General features: G+C 53.7%; 4 protein-coding genes across 4 annotated transcripts; 2 read left to right on the forward strand and 2 right to left on the reverse strand.

The window, feature by feature from the left end:
* Positions 1 to 418: 418 nt before the first annotated feature.
* J7T55_003072 (golgi to endosome transport protein) lies at positions 419 to 2,236 on the reverse strand (the record flags this gene model as incomplete). Its single annotated transcript, XM_053138212.1, has 4 exons — positions 419 to 1,859; positions 1,927 to 2,006; positions 2,064 to 2,095; positions 2,155 to 2,236. The coding sequence occupies 4 exons, from the start codon at positions 2,234 to 2,236 to the stop codon at positions 419 to 421; spliced, it is 1,635 nt and encodes a 544-aa protein (XP_052998939.1).
* Positions 2,237 to 4,283: 2,047 nt separating this feature from the next.
* On the forward strand, positions 4,284 to 5,464 carry J7T55_003073 (Peptidyl-prolyl cis-trans isomerase; the record flags this gene model as incomplete). The annotated part of the gene is made up of 4 exons (XM_053138214.1): positions 4,284 to 4,474; positions 4,619 to 4,686; positions 4,927 to 5,203; positions 5,272 to 5,464. 4 exons carry the CDS (start codon positions 4,284 to 4,286, stop codon positions 5,462 to 5,464), a joined length of 729 nt encoding a protein of 242 aa, XP_052998940.1.
* Positions 5,465 to 6,114: 650 nt separating this feature from the next.
* J7T55_003074 (dna-directed rna polymerase iii subunit rpc6) lies at positions 6,115 to 7,308 on the reverse strand (the record flags this gene model as incomplete). Its single annotated transcript, XM_053138215.1, has 1 exon — positions 6,115 to 7,308. One exon carries the CDS (start codon positions 7,306 to 7,308, stop codon positions 6,115 to 6,117), a length of 1,194 nt encoding a protein of 397 aa, XP_052998941.1.
* A 1,947-nt stretch (positions 7,309 to 9,255) lies between these two features.
* On the forward strand, positions 9,256 to 12,304 carry J7T55_003075 (uncharacterized protein; the record flags this gene model as incomplete). Its single annotated transcript, XM_053138216.1, has 5 exons — positions 9,256 to 9,427; positions 9,524 to 11,301; positions 11,369 to 11,701; positions 11,908 to 11,934; positions 12,242 to 12,304. 5 exons carry the CDS (start codon positions 9,256 to 9,258, stop codon positions 12,302 to 12,304), a joined length of 2,373 nt encoding a protein of 790 aa, XP_052998942.1.
* Positions 12,305 to 12,833: the final 529 nt, after the last annotated feature.

Below are 12,833 nucleotides of genomic sequence, written 5' to 3' on the forward strand. Positions count from 1 at the left end.
TGTCATTTTCTTTAAGACTAAGCCAACAAAGACCAGCCACGATGATTGTAACCTGTTGTGGGGACTGCTGCTTTCGAGGCACGCCAGAATTTATGTCATACAGTCCTGCTTGACTAGAATGACTGATCACCCCGAACCAGTACATTTTGCCCAAGCATAGTGAATACCTTTAGGGCGCAGAAATAAAACTTGATTTTGAACGCCGATACGCCTCGAGATCTCAAGTCTAACAAAAAACGCATCAGAAAACTGTCGATCCTCCTATGCTTGTATTATGTCTGTAGCGAGCCCGCGAACAATCAATCGAATCTTCCAAAGCCTCGGCCTTGACCAGATCTGCAACCTGGCCTAGCCTTGTCTTGAACCACTACATACGTGCCTAGCTCATATCATACACCGTACAGCTCATCATGACGATTTATCCCAGTAGATCATCCAGCCCTGAGCTTCCAGTGTTGGCGGAAGGTTGGCTGCTCCCCGCTGGCTTCGACTGCGTGGCGGGAGCACCCCATATACCAGCGCTGCTCTTCTCCTTCGCCAGTTGGCCCAGAGCAGGTCCACCTGCCGTGCTCTGTTTCTTGCTGCCAGTCCCGCTTGCGTTTGCCCACAGTGCACCAAATGCGTCACCACCGGCAGGCTTCTTGGCCGCCGATGACCCAGTTCCTGTGGGTCTGAGGGCCGCCATGCCGCCCGCGGAGGTTGGTGTCGAGGCCGCCTGAGGAGTGGCGGATTGCACAGAAGTGAAATAATTCGGCCCGGATGGCTGGTAACCACCGCCCAGAGGCTTGTTGGCGGCAGGCGACATGGTAGTGGACGACGCGAGAGGAGTGCTGAAGGAAGAGTAGTTCGCCGCGGGAGTAGTGGTCGTGCTGCTGGCTGGAGGTGGAGTCATGGACGAGAAACCCATCATGTCCGTAAGGTTGGCTGGTGCAGAGACCGGCGCTGGGGCAGCAAAGGTGGCGCCAGAGGCGTTCGATGTCATGAGCGGGTTGCCGAAAGCAGAGGACTGGGGGACAGAAGTCTGTCCTGCCGGTGTGGCAGACTGAAAGTCGTCGAAGTCGTCGTCGTCGTTAGCGGCGGCAGCGGGAGCAGAAGTAGTAGACAACGAGGCAAGACCAGAGCCGTTGGATGGAGCTGCAGGAGCTGCGGAAGACGACGAGGGCGCGGGATCGTCGAACGAGAACAGATCAACTTCGGGCTCTTTCTTCTTCGGAGGCTCGGCAGGTGCGGGTGCAGGCGTCGTCTTCTTGGTGCCAGCTCGTTCCGTTGTCTTGCGGCGTGCTGGCTCGGGATTGTCATGTCCGTCAAACTCGTCGTATTCCTCAAACTGGTCTCCGCCACCTGTTCGTCGGCTTGTGTCTCGGAAGTCGCTCGATTCACCGCCAAAGCCGCCTCCATCACCATATACGCCACCAGAGTACCCTCCAAAGTTCGCAGAGTTGCCGCCGCCGTAGCCACCACTCTCGCTGCCAAACCCGCCATATCGGCTGCTGCTTCCGCTGGAGAACCCACCCCCCAAGCCCGCGCCTCCTTCGACACCTGTGTATTTTGCCTTGTTTGCTCGGGCCTTCTTCCTTTCTGAGCGAATTCGGTCAACATCGCCGAGGAGGTCAGTCAGCTCCTTGGCGCGGTTCCGCACGTTGATGCCCTGGTCCTTGCCGTTTTGGTCGATGAAGTGGAATTGTCGCAGCATCTTCAGGAGGGTCAGGTGGGATCGAGCGTCGTCTATGACACGCTCCGAGCCGTGCTTGATGAGGTACTCGAGCAGTTGAAGGGCTTTGTAGATTTGTCTCCATTCCTCGGCTGCCTTCTCTGTGAACCGCCGGTAGATCATGGGCATGATCTCGTTGAGGGTTTGGCTGCGATTGAAGCCTTGGTCAGTGGACTGTGATGCAGTGACGGTCTAGTGGATACACTCAATCGTACTAGTTAAAGGTGCCATTGGCGATCTCCTGCATCACCGATGATGATGCTCCCCATGGCTCGTTGTTGGTAGCCTCGCGCACCTGTTGATGGTCGGGTCAGCATTGTAAGCATCAGCGCAAGTTACGTTGTGGCTTTACCTTTGACTCCATCTCCGTGTAGTTCATGACAGCTGTCGCCGCGAGAGTCAGTAGCCATCCAAGCCATCGCTGCTTGCCGCAAGTCGCTCACCATTTTGGACCTTCCGTACTCCTGCCTTGATATCATACAAGGTCAGGTTGGATACGGTGTCTTTCAGGCTGTTGAGATCCATTTTGGTGGCTGATTGATCTGCGGATGCAGACGATGCTGTTAAATATGAGTGCAGTATCGTGGGGCAATCAGGTCGGGTGAGGTTGTCGAAGCTGGCAGCTTTCTTTGTCTGGGTCTGCGTCTGGAGTTGGTGTCGGTGTCGGTATTGCTGTCCCCAGTTAATTAATGAATTGGCCAGAATGCTAAAGTGCAAGTGCCCTGCCGAGCACCTCAAACTCCAACCGGCGTGTCGGCCCAAGGGGCGTGTGTTAATGGATTCTGACTAAGACACCTCCCTCCCCTTTTCCTACTGCCAACCGATGTTCCCTTATAACAATGTTCTGGTGGCTGCTGGGCTGTTCAACGCATATCTGAATTAGATGCAGCACAAAATCGGTCGCTGTAACGAATAAGAAATACTCGACTGCGTAGTTGCCAATCTGAGAGACCAGTCCGCATTCACAGGGCTGGCAGACCTCGTAGGACTCGAGGGTCAAGGTCCACGGCTATCACACAATGCCGCCCCTAACCCGCTTCATGACGCAAGGGAGCTAACTGTCTTCCACCGGGTTCTTATGGTCATCATTCAACAGCCTGGAAGTCCATGGGAATTCAAGCTGGCTTTCATGGGTTATATAGCCATCCATCAATAATCTCGCTCGGTATCAGTGACTTCCCTCTTTGACGGGAATGTAAAGAAAGCGTTGTCAAGGCGGTCGTGGTGGTTGTTCTCGTTGTTGCCTCAGGCCAGAGTTGGCAAGCGGTCATTGACAATGAGGACCCCTGGTGATGTCTTGCATCTGAAAAGTTTCTCCCGCCAGCTCCTCAGCAAGTAGACGATCAGATCCATCCACAACATCATCTTCTACAGTCTCTTTTCGACTTGTACTTGTTCAATTGACATATTTGAGTGCATTCATAGCTGTATTTTATATCCGAACACGCCGAATAGGTATGTTGAGAGCTCTTACTATGCTTCTTTCTCCCCCAAAGGACAAGCAGCTCGAGCTCAGCCCATAGCTCCTGTTGCTGTCAACCCGACACCGGTGCATCCAGCTCGAGGATCGTCGCGGTACCTTTCTGGAGACCTGATGCTCCCAGCTGTCATGACACCGGAAACACGTTCGATTCAAGTGGGGATCAGGGCTCAGAGGCAGGCAGAGGAGGCTTGCAGACGAAACGGATGCTCTCTCGCGCCCAGCGTACGAGGACAGCTTCGGGACACCTGAGGCTTGCATAAGCTGCTCCCGCCTGGTACTGGATGGAGCTGAGCTTCTTCCTCACTCTGCGGGCGTGAGGAGTGTGTCTGGGCTTGTCTCAAGAGAACTTCTCCAGATCTCGATCGGGGTGTGCCCAAATCACAGCCACCACAGAGCTTGCTGGAGCTGATTCGAGACTCTGGATGCCCAAACCCAACACTACAACATGAGGGCGTGGGCGTGTCATCATGGTTGGGGAGCTTCCTCTGCCGATCTTGGCTGGTCTGTCAGTCTGTCCCTCAGTGCCTCCAGGGCTGCCTCGAGATGCTCGAGCAATCCACCCCCTGAAACCCCCACCCCCCTTTTGCCCAACTCGCGCAGTATGCCTTGGTACCTGGGTACAGCAGGCATTGCGCGTGAACCGCAGCACGTGCATGTACCTGGGTACCTGAGCTGAAGCGGGTGGTGAGGCAAGCGACCTCGGGACCGGGCCCAGGCAGCTTTTCCCAGAAAGCTTGGAAGCTCTGCCCGCCCTCTCCCAGTCTTTGGGCCCAGGTGAGCCGTGAGCCTGAGGGGTGAGGGTGAGGACGGTGGTGAGTGAGGCGTGGGTCCCTGAGCCTCTGGGCCTCCCCGCTGTCCTCTCTGCCTCTAACTTGCTACTCTGACCTGCTCTTGGTCTTGGTCTGCTCTGGGTCTGCTGCTTCTGCTGTGTTGTTTTCCCAGGCCTGCTTTCGTCTCGACTTTTCGTCTGCTCTCCCAAAACCCCGCCGTGCTTGTCTGCCTGAGTCTGCTTATTGGGTGTATCCCTGGTTGCCAACTTGCGCGTACCCCCGTTTTGCTAAAACATCACATCATTCGCCCAGATCCGTCATGGCCGCCCCGCTCTGCATGCCCCGCGTTATTACTTCCAGCTTCCGAGCTGCTGCTGCCCCTCGATTTTCTCCCTCTTCCATCCCCAGCTTCGTCAACAAGACTTCTTCGATCACTTCCCCCTTCCAACAACGATCAACTCTCAACACTCCTCGCTTCTTCTCATCAACATCACCCATCATGTCTAAGGTGTAAGTATTGGACCCCATTGCCCTCTCCTCACCCCTCTGTCGATGGCTTCGCTCCCTTGCCGTCGACAATGTTGCCCCTCCAATCGCTCGCCGCGGCCTCTGCCTCTTCTGGAAGCTTTCGACACTAACACACCTGTTCTGCAGCTTCTTTTCGCTCGAGTGGGAGGGTCCCGTCCTCGACGGCAGCAACAAGCCCACCAAGGAGGTCAAGGGTAAGCAACCTCCATCTATGCGTCTCGAGTGCACCATCACCATCGCCAACGTGCATCACCTCTCTTTTCACCCAAGCTACTGTTGGCTTCGTTGTCCTCTCCCCCCACACAGCCACACTGCTTCGGGTCAAATAGGCCCAGCAACCTGCCCAACTAAAACTCTTCGAGCCATCATCGAGCTTCCCCACCCCTCCTGACGCCATTGAAAACGACTTGCTAATATCAATCCCCATCATTTAGTCCAGCAGGGTGTGATTAACTTCACCCTCTACGACGACGTCGTTCCCAAGACCACCAAGAACTTCAAGGAGCTGTGCACCGGTGCTCAGGGCTTCGGCTACAAGGGCTCTGCCTTCCACCGTGTCATCCCCGAGTTCATGCTCCAGGGTGGTGACTTCACCCGTGGCAACGGCACTGGTGGCAAGTCCATCTACGGCGAGAAGTTCGCCGACGAGAACTTCCAGATCAAGCACACCCGCCCTGGTCTGCTGTCCATGGCCAACGCTGGCCCCAACACGTACGTCGCCGCTCAGGCCCAAGTTTGTCTTCCTTTGGCATGAGCGCAAGCTAACAGACCCATCACAGCAACGGCTCCCAGTTCTTCATCACCACCGTCGTGACCTCCTGGTTGGACGGCCGCCACGTCGTCTTCGGCGAGGTTGCCGACGACGAGTCCTTCAAGGTCGTCAAGGCCATTGAGGCTGCTGGTTCCGCCAGCGGTGCCATCAAGTACGGCAAGAAGCCTACCATTGTCGACTCTGGCGAGGGTCACCAGTAAAGGATTGCGTGAGGAACTCGGTACCGCCCAAAATGTAGGCGTTGAACCAGCTACACCAATCTGGAAGGTGGATGGATGAGCAAGTGAACTCTACATGATAGGTCTTTGATCGTTGGACGGCAAGCTTAGTGCTATCTGGCGTAGGCAATTCAAAACAAAAAGGGATTTGCTCTTCTGACCCGTGCGGGCCCTATATACTCGTGTTGCCGTCAACAGTGAATGCGTAATTAATTGGTCGTAAATGGCTGATGTTTCCTTTCAAATGCTATCCGGACAAGCTACTTTGAGCTGCTGCCCTCCCGTTCTTCCCCGGACTGGTGCAACAGAAGCGACTGATGTGGGACAATTCTCGCTCTATTTAGGTCCACACTACATCCGTTTTGGTAGAGACGGCCCCGTAATCGTACAATAATTCAACGGCCAACAGTCTCCTAACCCTTTCAATGGCTATGGGATATCTCAAATAATGCGTCCTTTTTTGGTCCGTGTCACCCTTAAACGCCGTTCCGTTCGCTGCCCATATGCAGGACAAGCAAATGCAAATCGTTCCCTACCCTCTCTTGGTCCCTGTGTTTTACATCGAATTAAATACGCACACTGGCATATTGTCCCCTCTTTCGATGGACATATAGTGAGCCGAAAGATCATCTCTAGTCGCCCAGCCACCTCTGGAAGTAGACGCAGTTCCCCGGGTTGACGGGCCCGCCCTCCTCGCACAGGTCAAAGACGGGGCACCTGCCGCACGGCGCGTCCGTCAGGCCGTTGCTCATGGGGCCGGCGCCCATGTCCTGGGCCTGCAGCTCCATGACATCCTCGTCCATGCTGTGGTCGCGCATCAGCGCCGTCAGCGGCGTCGGGTCCACCTTGGCCGCGCGGACCGTCCGGTAGCCCTTGACCTTGCCGACGCGCACCGGCTCCACCAGCCCGTCCGCCACGAGCACGTCCACCAGCTGCTGCACGTCCGCGATGCCCAGCGTCGTGTTGTTCGTTATCCCGCTCGCCGAGATGAGCTCCGCGATCTGCCGCACAGTCGGGTAGGCGTTGTAGCCCGCGGGCAGGGGCAGGAGCTGGGTCCGCTTCGGCTCGCGGTGTCGGTGCTTCTCTCGTGGCGCGGGAGCGGGTTGTGGGTCGTCGCCGGATATGTCCTCTGCAGCCCTCTTCTTGCCCTTAGCGACAGCTGCCTCTTTGTCTCCCTTTAGCACGCCCTTCTTGGGTTGTTTCTCCTTGTGCACGCTGTGAACGCTCCGATATGTGCTCTGCCTAGTGATGAAATCGAAGATGACCTTCAGCAGCTCCGAGATGAACGCCTCGTCGAGGTTGCTATCCGTATACCAAGGCCCGCCGGTTGCTTTCTCGGATGGTCGTAGGCTGGATTTGATGTACATCTTCTTGTTGGGGTGCTCCACGCTCTTCATGTCCTTAATGTAGCCCTTAGACTCGAGGAACTTTAGGTGCGCCTTAAGCACGGAGTCATGCATCTGCAGCCTCGCCTTGAGGGTGCGAGACCAGATCCCGTCGGCGCCCGCGTCGTCGATCATCTCGTACACCATGGACTGCTCCCTGTTCAATGCCCTATACTTGGCGGCGTCGGCAGCCGACCGCCATTTCCATAGGTAGCCGCCGCCCTGGCGCGCAACGGAGATGAGGAGGCGGTCGTTGATGAGTGCCTGGAGCACGCGGAGGAGGGTATTGGCATCGTCGGTCACGCCCAGGGAGAGGAGGTCTTCTTGGCTGAAAAGCCGGGTCTCGTCGCCGTTGTGTTGGCATGATTCGTAGAGGGCGTCTTTCAGAACGCTAAGCTTGGCTGGGTCCGCGTCCGACCCAGATGGGGAGACGGCGGCCATGTTGTGGTTCGGCAGCGGGAATTGCGGTTTCGATTAGTAGTCGAGAAGTCAAGGGTCGAATTCAGTTCGGAAACTCAGGTCGAGATTTGGATGTTACGTGAGTCACGCGCCGAGAAAGGTCGGGGACGAGGAGGTACAGGGCTGGTTCGCGATGCACTGAATGTCCGATATTAAATATGAAAGAAATGGGCCAATTTAAGATCGAAATCGATTTCCCAGAAAAGATGCTCTACACTCGGCTAGTGAAAGTAGGGTGGGAGTCGTCGTGGAATACTCGAGACGGCGAGCTCTAGCAAACGAGCGTCGTTGCATTTCAAGCAAGCCCCGCGAAATTTACTGCCGCTCTCAAGCACACTAGCCGCCGATCTCTGGGTAAGCTCCTCACCGCCTACCATGTCGGGAGTTCTAAGTCTTCCCGGTCGGATTCCCTAGCCAGCATTTCTATCAAGTCTCTCAGCACAATATCTCCAGTGGTCGTCGGATTCAAATGACTTGATGTCTCTTTCCGTATTTCTTTGTCCCTCACAAAGTCAACGACAGTTTGCAATTTTTTCCCTTAGCGCTGTGGTCATGCCCCAAAACTTATCTTCATCCTTCATCAAGTCGATTCAAGGACGAGATGAATTTGTTGACAACCTCCTGACAGGATCAGGAGGATCAGGGAGCTTCGCATGCGTAGCTCACAAGTATCACATAGCTTAACGCAAACATAGTACAGCAAATTGGACGTGTTCGGTCTCGTCCTGGGCTACAAAGTTGGTGCCCCTTTCATCGACTCCTTCTCGTTGGCAAACGGCCTGGGGAGGTTGTGACACAAGAGTAGACATAAGTAGCGAGATGGTTCAAAGGTGCCTCAGAGTTTTTTCCTCTTAATTTATCGGTCGAGGTTATTCATCTCTCATCAGATAGTGGTAAAGCAAATGCTCACTTGCCTGAGCCCATGTTCTGAGAGCAAAGCCAGCAGGGCGGGACTCATTCAAGCGACTACTTCTTTTGGAACAATTAAACGGCAATGTCGTCGTTTTTTCTTCCACATAAGTTGTTGAACTGAAGCCCTTTGACCTTACCTACTCAAACTTTTTTGGATGTGCTTCTCCATTTGCTCCATGTGAAGCCGCTGCCTGTCTACCGTCGACCGGTTCCATGGAGCCTCCCAGCTTAGGTGGTCACCAACCTTCTTCTCTAAACGCACGCACCACAGATTCGACTTTTCAAGAACGATTCGCTGTTTAAAGCTGTCATCTGAAAATTTGGTGGTTTCCCTGAACACAACTGCCATGGTGGTCACCAAATTCGTTCCGTCTGATATCTGAGCCTCACAACTTTCAGCAACAGCTTTGGACTGATGATCAGCAGTACTCTCGAGGCCTCCTCTGCCTCGATTTAGGAAATTTGTCAATTTACCTTGACAGCTTTCCAAGTTGTCAATACTCCTCTCGCTGCCCTCTCTGCCTTTCTTTCTTACAAATCTCCCTCTCCCGGTGTCGTCCCTTCACATACCTGGTCCTCCTCAGGGATGCTGTCCTCATACTAAAAGCCGTTCTTCCACCACTTCATTGCAGAAGTGCCTTGGAACCGAACCTTCTACTACTCGACTCTCACCCCTCCTGATCCTGCCAGTTATTTAGCTTGCAACATTGTTGTTCAAACAACGCAGTCACACGGCAGAGCTTCAAGGTGTCTCACAGGCAATCGAAGCTTAGAGGTCTCGATTACTTGCTCTTTTCTCTTTCTTCCTGTCCACCAAATTCATTGCAACTTCTTCGTTCGATATTTGCAACCTCGGATGCTTTCCCAATTACTTAAGCATCAGGAGCTCACAAACAGCCTCACAGGCTGTTTATCTTACAATTCGGAATTTTGCCTTCTCGCCAAGCTTCGCAAAACCAACTGGAGTTTTAGTTTGTTAATTGCTTTCTCAGCACATTAAGAGATTTCGCCTCTATCATGGCTCAACAGCCACCTCAACTTATCAGCACAGCAAACGGTGATGCTCTTAACATGGCTTCTCAAGCTGTCGCATCGATGGATACGCAAGCCAGTGGAGTGTTGGCCAAGCCTAGCGACCTAACCACCAGCCACATCTCTGGCGATTCCATTGACCCTTCAGTGATGCCAAGTATGATGCCACCGCCTACGACGAACGTTCTCAGCCCTTTTCCAGAAAATAGAGCACAGAATTATGACACAGAACCTGACTGCTCTAATCTCGAAGCCAATCAGAACGCGAAGCAGCTCCAGAGAGGTGGAATTCAAGACGAAATAGAAGTCAAGATACCTCAAGAAGACGCGGAGCAAGACGCCAAAGTACAAGAAGAAGCTCAAATCTTCGACTTAGTCGCGGAGGCTGGAGAGCAACGAGACGATTCCTCATCTGATGACCTGTCAGACGTTGAGATGAGCGACGAGTCTGAGTCTCGCATGTCACTCAAATCTGAGGAGGAAATTGACCGCCTTGACAAATACGCCTTCAGCTTCGCCGGTCAAGCCTACAACCATCGTGTTCCCCAGAATTTGACCGGGGGCAGAACCCTTTTTGCGAGCAAGCTATTACAGAGCACCACAATTTCGCAGTATTTCGAAGGGGCTCGGGAGCAAGACGCACTCTACAAGAGCCCAAAACTTATTCCACATTCGCTAGAGATGAAGACCGCTCCCAAAACCGTTGAGTGCATTTGGGTCGGCATGCTACCCAGCTCGCAAAACAGCCATAAGCGTACGGCATCAGCTTCAGTGGAGCCTCAGCTTCTGAACGATCCCACCTCTCCTGGTACGCAGGATGGCATAACCGACGCCGCCCAGACACAAGTCGATGGACCAGCCAAAGCTCGCAATAAGACAAAAAAGAGGGCCACGAAAGTCCAACCACCCATCGTTGACCTTGAGGATGAGCAGTTGGATGTCATCTCCTTCGACCCAAACGCTCTCCGCGTCGTCGCCAAAAAGGTCGACAAGCCCGTGAAGGCCCGGTTCCTGTATGCATTGGCGAGACAAAACAGCATTTCCAAGCTCTGCCAAGGCTGGAAGATACCTTTTGAGGAGGTATTTTTCTTCAAGACATTCCGTGACGATACAATCACGGGTTTCATGAAACGGAGGCAAGCGACAGACTCGAGGATTAAAGCTGTGACCTTCCCAGCCAATCCAAGTCCTTCTTTAGACACTCGCTCCGTCTCAGTCGATCAGCTGTCTACCCAGTTGTCCTCCACTCCCACCCCACCATGTAGTAGTCTCCCAGCACCCCCTTCTTCGAAGCGGAAGGGAAAAGGCAAGGCTAGTCGCGTTACCAGTGGTGGTAATATTGGACAAGCTGCTGGTGTCGGACAGGCGGACAATGCTGAAGGCTCTCTGAATCAGGAGGGTGGTCAATTCTTGGGGCCAGTTGACAAAATTGACGACTGCAAAGACTCTGTTCTGGACAACCAGCTCGCTGCTAAACCTGGAACCAGAGGTGTTGAAACAGCTCGCTTGGAGCCAGGTCCACCCGAGCTTGCCGGGATCTTTTACGAAGATGGTGACGACGACGCCTACCCCGAGCACGCTGTGTCTCCCACCAGTCGCCCTTTCATGACCTTTATCGACGATATGGTGCGCCATCTTTCGGTGATCGGGCCAGTTGATATGAATCCAGGTGAAAAGAGAAAGAGGGTCGCCTTCGAGCCCAGCAGAGAACAGGCTGCCAACAGCCGTAGAAAGACGGGCGGTAGCCTCGGCAGCAACGATTTCGTGCGAGGCCACGAGGTCAGAGCAGAGTCCGCTTCGTTCGTGGCTCAGCAAGACACTGAATACCTTGTAAAGAAGCTGACGAGCCTGGTCGATAAGTTGGCAGCAAAACAGGATACCGCAGGTCTACGTCAGTGTGTTACAATGATGGATTGCATTGAGAAGCGATGCAGGCCTGGTCCAAAGAGCGCTCTTGGTCCTTATTTAAGCATTTCCTCGCGCAATGACCAGGACCCCGAATTTTGTTGTGGAAAGCTGCGAGAAATCTTGGTTGGTTCCTTTCCTACCTGTTTTTGCGTGGCTCTGAAGAGCCGAAGCTAATTACTTTTCTGCACAGGACCTGTTTCCCAATCTCGAGGACGTCGACATAGACAACCATGTCCTCGCTTGGATGATCAGTGGCCTCCGGGCTACCGGCCAGTCGGTAGACATCAATCTCATTGAGCCCTGTGTCATCTGCTTTAGCCGCCTCTACAAGCAGAAGTACGGAGAGACCGCCAATCACCAAGTCAATATGAAGAAGGGCGTTCTCGTCGACATGATCTGTCAGGCACGGGATGATGCAGAAAAGATGGTCAAGAGAAGTCCCTCCAATTCGGATCGAAAGGTCTGGGGCCCTCATCTCTGGATCGATCCTCGCCAGGATCTCGAGGCCGTCAAGATCGACCAGGTTGGTCGTGGCGGCTCAGACAAATTTTAGGGAGGAAGAAGATTCCATGACAGACTTGCTCTGGTCTCATGGTGTTTTGAGGTGCTTCCCGGGACACGTACCACTGCAATTCGGACAGAGTTGAAGTTTCGGCGGGATTGATGGTGTGGTTGGGTTTGTTTTGGGCGGGCCGTGAATGGCTTTTTTGCGATGGGTTCTTCTCTTAGCCTGAGCTCGTATTGGAGGGTAGTAAGGTGAGTTGCCAGAGAAAACTTGATACAGGGTACTGGTACTTTTCTCTACATGGCTGCTTTGCTACATTGCGGAGAGGATCGACCATCAGCCCATGGTACTGGTTGACTCTAATTAGAACTTCAACGCGGCAATGATTTCAAAACTTTGGTGATCAGTATTTTTCAGAATAGCCGTTGAACAGTCTGTCATCTCATCCGACCACCAGATGACATTTTTGTCTTTCGTATCTCATGGCATACCCAGATTTGGCCCTAGGGATAGCCAGGCAGAGTTCTGAGATAGAATGCTGACACTCAAGCAATGCAGCTTTCGAAGAACACAATCCCGTCTTCCGAGGCTCACTTCATGGAAGGCTCCGTCCTGCGCTGACCTCGGCGCTCTTAGTCTCTTTTGCACATGCGATGGTATGAATGACCCGCGAGGGCTGAGATTTCCGCTACTCAAAGGAACGGTCTCGTGTATGGGTCAATGGAATCGTGGACCTTCCCACTGTTCGGACCCTAGTGCCAAGCTGAACCTGCTGTCAATTCGGCACTCCTCCACCGTCGACCACATGACTGCACATTTGAGACTGACGTACACGAATGCAGCCCAGCATTGAGAGACACAAGGGTATCGATGCAAATTGGGAGCATCATCGCTAGCCACAATCGCTCTGGGATCCCATACCTGGACTGGTCTAGGCAGCTGGCGCGGCTAGTCCAATCGACACAACCATGTTTGGTGGGGCGAGGATTCGGAATAGCGTCCACGGGTCGGTCGTTGACTGAAACATTTCAGGCAGAAGCTAGCCTATCGTGCCTATTCACAGCGTCAATATGTTCATCTCCTCTTCTCAATGTTCTCGACCAGGTACAAAACCCAAGTGATCTCTCTCTACTTGCATCTTGGACATCGA

The sequence above is a fragment of the Diaporthe amygdali genome, assembly GCF_026229845.1.
Source record: "Diaporthe amygdali strain CAA958 chromosome Unknown NODE_3_length_2959817_cov_65_330692, whole genome shotgun sequence".
Taxonomy (NCBI): domain Eukaryota; kingdom Fungi; phylum Ascomycota; class Sordariomycetes; order Diaporthales; family Diaporthaceae; genus Diaporthe; species Diaporthe amygdali.